The 5,340-nt window shown below is 58.5% G+C and overlaps 1 protein-coding gene across 1 annotated transcript; it reads right to left on the bottom strand.

Annotated features, from left to right (window-relative positions):
• Positions 1–2,081: 2,081 nt before the first annotated feature.
• On the bottom strand, positions 2,082–4,115 carry LOC136522626 (RING-H2 finger protein ATL43-like). Its single transcript, XM_066516437.1, has one exon. The coding sequence runs from the start codon at positions 3,935–3,937 to the stop codon at positions 2,738–2,740; it is 1,200 nt and encodes a 399-aa protein (XP_066372534.1). The 5' UTR covers positions 3,938–4,115; the 3' UTR covers positions 2,082–2,737.
• Between the last annotated feature and the right edge of the window lie 1,225 nt (positions 4,116–5,340).

The following is a 5,340-nucleotide window of genomic DNA, read 5'->3' as shown; positions in this document are numbered from 1 at the left end:
GTAGGGTGGAGAGTCGTACAATGCATAGCTGGGCTGAGATAGGAAGTTTCGATGTGAAGTACCGGTTGCCATCTCTGCTCCATGGTCCCCGTTCTGACTTGTAACGGTACCAAACAAAACAGGGTGGAGTACAGTCGACACAAAACGAAGGAGGGGATTGATTGCATGTCACGAGAATCATGTCGACACATATCGGTGCCCGCACGAACGAACGACGGAACGAGCACATCGTGCGGTGGCGCAGGACGGGATTGATTGCATGTCACGAGAATCATGTCGGCAGCACCAGCAGTCCACCACCATGTACAGCAGAATGTATAGGAGTAGTATAGTACTCCTTAGGGATGAAAACGGATACACCGATATTATATTTGTTTTCATATTTTTGTTCGGATTCGGATTCGAATACGGATAATATCAACTATGTCGGATAGGATACGATTGGATATCAACATCATAAATATGCGATTTGAGTATTCGGATACGGATACGGTATCGGATGTTGAATATCCACGCTCAGATATGGACAGATCTCAACTCCTATAAACGGATTTGGTTTCGAATACGATCGAAAAATATTGATACCGTTTTCATCTTAGGGGGTGTTTGGTTACTACAGGGAAATTTTAGTCCCTGTCCCATTGAATGTTTGGACACATGCATGAAGTATTAAATATAGACAAAAAAAATAACTAATTGCACAGATTATGGCTAATTTGCGAGACGAATTTTTTAAGCCTAATTAGTCTATGATTTGACAATGTTGTGCTACAGTAAATATATGCTAATGACGGATTAATTAGGCTTAATAAATTCGTCTCGTAAATTAGTCTCCATCTATGTAATTAGTTTTATAATTAACTCATATTTAGCTCTCCTAAATAGCATCCGAACATCCGATGTGACATGGACTAAAATTTAGTCCATGGAACCAAACACCCCCTTACTCCTACTGCTACTCTCTGCGAGGCCTGGGTTCATGGTTTCCCTGTCCTGGGAAAGCGGCTTCGTGCTTTTCTAAAAAGCCGCCTGCTAGTGGTACGTGGCCGCTTCTTGGGATACCGTATCGGAGCAGCGATCATGAGGGCGTGTCACGAGGAGGGCAGCCGTGTCGGGACCGTGTCCGAGCGCACGACCAAAAAGAGGAGCCGCGAATGAGTTCGAGACGAGTGGAGTCGAGTAGTAGCCGTGGCCGACTGGCCATGGAGATGGAGAGCTGACACTGAGATCCTTCCTGTCCCGTCGATGACTGCCGGTTCTGTTCGCAAGTCGACAACGGTTCTGTACACGTCCCTGCTCTGCAAGGTGCAGACGTGCAGTGCAGGCTCACGGCTGTAACGCCGATACAGAAATCGCAGCGAGACATACTCCTATTCCGTACGTACTCCTACGTACGCCCGGGCACAGTACACGCACGACGGGATCAGTGATCCCCCACACCCACAGGCCACGGCGCCCCACCGAGGGAGAGCTCCAGCTGCGCCGTGTACAGCGAACTGATCGCGGCCGTGTCAGGCGGGGCCTCACCCTCATCCTCCCCTGACGTCGACGAGCGCCCACGCACAGAGGTGCAGGCGCTGAAAAAGGCGAGAAATTTCCCTTCAATGCGGCAGGGGAGGCCAGCAGAAGTGCAGGAGGCAGCAATCATGGCCGCCCTCGCCAGTCGCCAGTCGCCAGTCCCCAGTCGCCCTGCGAGAGGATTGGAAGCAAGAAGCGGCGCACCCGTGTGTGATACGGGGGCCGGCCGGGGCACGGCGGCATAGGGACAGCCGGACAGAGAAGGTGGGTGACTGATGCCCGGCACGGAGAGCACGAGGCCACGACGGTGTGCGGCCGGGGCAGGAGGCAAGCGTGCGGCCGCCGAACGGCCCACGCCGCGGGTACGTACCGATCCGTTCGCTGGTCGCTACACGGCGAGAGCAAAGGTAAAATCCAAGCAAAACAACGCAGGAAGGAACAAAAACGAGATGCCTGCTCGATCGTGCAGTTGTGCCGCTTCACAAAGCGTCTGTGCTCGTGCTCATGTGCTCGCACGCATGCCATGCAGATGCAGTAGTAGTACACCAAAAAGCCGCGGGACTTTTCTTCCTCCTCATGCACAGAGAGACAAAAGAATTTTTAGCAGGCAGCAGTACAACTACACAAGCACGCTTCAGCTTTCGCATGGTTCCCTAACCCCCGACCCGGCCGACGCAAGCAGCCAAAACCTCACCTGCGCAGCCGCACGGGCACGGGCACCGGCACGGCACACAGCGCTCGGCCGATCGCCACACTGTCGCGCCTCCCGTCCGGGGACGGCCGCAGGGGATCCGCGGCCACGCCTCGATGCCCGCGGCGGCATCTGCGGGCGGCAGCGGGACGCAACCAATCCGCGCCGCACGTACTACAAGCCAGGCCACAACCAGCCACCAGGAACCAACACACCCGCCTTGAGATTCCCGCGAAAGCAACATCCCTTCCGCGTCTCCTCCTCGCTCTCCGGCGCGGCTTCCGAGGCCGGCCGGCATGGCCCCGGGCGAAAGTAGGGAGGGCCCCCCGCCAATACATAATTCCCACGCTGCCCATCACGTGACGCGCCGGCGACCACGGAGGGTCCGAGGCCAGCCCGCCAGCCCCGCCGCTGTACTGATCTACTCCGTATGTAATTGCGTGGCGGGATAGTTTGGCATGCACGACGTCGACGGCGGAAAAACTTTTTCTTCTCCCGGCTGAAACGTGGGTCCCGAGCCACGCAGGCCTAGGCGATAGGGCCGTTACGCGCGGGCGGGGTCCCACGCGGCGCCCACCAGCTCGCCCCAGGCCACCGCCGTGCGCCGCCGCCGGTTCGTGGCTCCGCCTCGCCCTCGCACGCGCCGGCGCGGATTGGCGGGAGGCGGCGTACACCCGCCGCCAGCTCCGACAGGCTCCGCACGCCGATGGCGCTCCTGGCGTTGCCGGAGTTGACGACGGCCGCGGAGCAGGAGTAGCGACCGGCCTCGGTGACCAGGAACTCGGCGCGGACGAACATGAGGTCGGACGGGCGCAGGTCGCTCCACCGCTGCTGCGCCGCGGGGGCCGTCTCGCCCTCGCACCCGCCCGCGGTGCTCACCAGGATGCGGTGCCCGAACCGGCGGTCGAACGCCACCGGGTCCGGCTCCGCCATCACGGCCGCCGGCTCCACCAGCAGCACCCGGTCCTTGCGCACCTTGGCGCCGTCGAAGCAGCCGACCGCCACGCCGCCGTCTGCCGACCGCCGCGAGGCCGGGCCGACGCGCCCGGGCACGCGCACTGACCCCGTGGAGTGCCGGCCTGAGATCCTACGCCCGGACGGCGCGGGCGTTGGAGCAGGAGCAGGAGGCGGAGCCGGAGACGGCTCTTTGACCGCCGCAGCAGCCGCCGCCTTAGTCTCCGGCAGGTCAGGGGGGCCCGTGCTAGACGGCTTGGGCGGCTCCGGGAGGAGGAGGACGTCCTCCGGGTCGACGCGGGAGCGGCAGAGCGGGCAGGTGGAGTGCGCGTCGAGCCACGTGTCGACGCACTCGACGTGGAAGCCGTGGCGGCACTTGGGCAGCAACCGGAGCGCCTCGGTGGCCTCGAACCGGCCGAGGCAGACGGCGCACTCGAGGCCTTCCTTCTGCCCCCGCAACGCGCCGAAGCGGAAGACCGGAAGGGACTCGACGACGGCGCGGTCGACGCCGGAGTTCCTCCGGTCCCCGCCTCCCCCGCCGCCCCCGCCGCCGGCGCTCCCGTAGGACCCCGACGACTCCGCGGCGCTGCGCTTGCAGTGCTTGGCGTAGAGCAGGAGCAGGAACGTGATGGAGAAGACGCTGGTGAGGATGCCGACGACCACGGCTACCCCGGGGTGGAACGGCGTGGCCGAGGACGGCGGCGGCGGCGACGGCAGCGGCGACTCGATCGCGCCGTCGTAGTCCGACAGCAGGAGCCGCCGCGACCGCTCCATCGCCTCTTCCTCTCGCAGTCGCAGCGCAGGCCCGGCGAAGCTTCGCAGGCTATCGGTGGAGCCACACCACACGCGCTCCTGCGGTGGTGCCGGGTGTGGTGGCGCTGCCGAAGGCCGCTGCTTGCGCCACAAGCGTTCGCGATTTGTAATGAAGCGGTAGTAGGGGTAATAATAGCCGTGTAGACTACTGTACTAGAGTGAAGCGGCAGCAGTCTAGGCTACAGGGAATTTTTTTTAATTTTAATATTTTTAAACTAATTCTAAATCAAACGCGGTCTGTTTTCTATTTTCGAGACTAACACTTTTAGCCGCGCCTATTGTCATGGCGCGGCAGGTGCTGACGTGGCGACGACCCGAATAACTGACCGTTGACGTAGCGAGGCCTGCCGCGCCACCAATCTTAGCGCGGTAGTGCCGCGTCCTGATCCGTGGCGCGGTAGTGCCGCGTCCTGATCCGTGGCGCGGCAGAGCCGTATAAAACCCCGCGGCCAGTCCCGTCTGCCCGAGCCGCCAACCCGCGCCTAGCAGCCGCACCCGCGTCCGCCCGCGCCAGCCCATCGCCGAGCACGCCGGCTGCCGCGCCACGAACGCTTGCACGGCACCGCCTCCGGCCACGCACGACGGCTGCCCGTCGTGTCCGCCGAGGCTATTTGTCAAGCTCAACATCGATCGGGTTACAAATACCGCACTGTCTAGCAAACTCACGCATCTTGTCTTTGTGATGTTTAACGAATAGGTTGACATAGTCAGGTCCATATCCCCTCTTCCGTGCAATTACTTTCTTCCCCTTCAGTTCATCCAAGAACTTAGCTTGACCATCATAACATTTTCACCTGTATTTTCTAGTGCTCTGTTCAAACGAAAAATTATATCATATATGTCTTAGCAAAAGAAACAAAATACGATTTCATGGTTACCAAAAAAATAACCAACCTCAACATAGTCAACCATATGGCCGCAATAATGGTCTATTCCAAGCTCCGAAGGGACTAGACTATAGTTGAATTTAACACAATATTCGCACTTGACTGGAGGTGCTTTGTAAATTAACATTTCTTTCTTCTTTTGCTTTGCCTTTGGATGTTCTTCAGGCTATTGGTTCTTAGCACCATACATCCACTCCTTGAAACGACACTTCGCCATTGAAAACACCTAAATAAGGTGTCATTAGTACATGAACTCATATAGCTCAACATTTTAACACATACGCTTTGCACTTACTTCATGCTTGTTTGGACACAAACTCTAACGTATTCTCAGGGTTTATCACAGCTCAATCTCCGTAATTGCACAGATGAGGTTACTCGAGTCGTCTAACTACGGCTAAATGCTTCTCCTTAACCGTCATTGGAGGAGGGTTAGGGGAAGGTGGAACCCACCGCTCGAATTGCCCTCGTGGATGT

This window comes from Miscanthus floridulus, chromosome 18 (genome assembly GCF_019320115.1).
Source record: "Miscanthus floridulus cultivar M001 chromosome 18, ASM1932011v1, whole genome shotgun sequence".
In the NCBI taxonomy this organism is placed as follows: domain Eukaryota; kingdom Viridiplantae; phylum Streptophyta; class Magnoliopsida; order Poales; family Poaceae; genus Miscanthus; species Miscanthus floridulus.
The sequence above is the reverse complement of the archived record's forward strand: the minus strand, read 5'-3'. Positions and strand labels throughout refer to the sequence as shown.

Bases quoted from the DNA above. Each gene is read 5' to 3' on its own strand.
- LOC136522626 (XM_066516437.1), bottom strand. From the start codon at position 3,937: ATGGAGCGGTCGCGGCGGCTCCTGCTGTCGGACTACGACGGCGCGATC.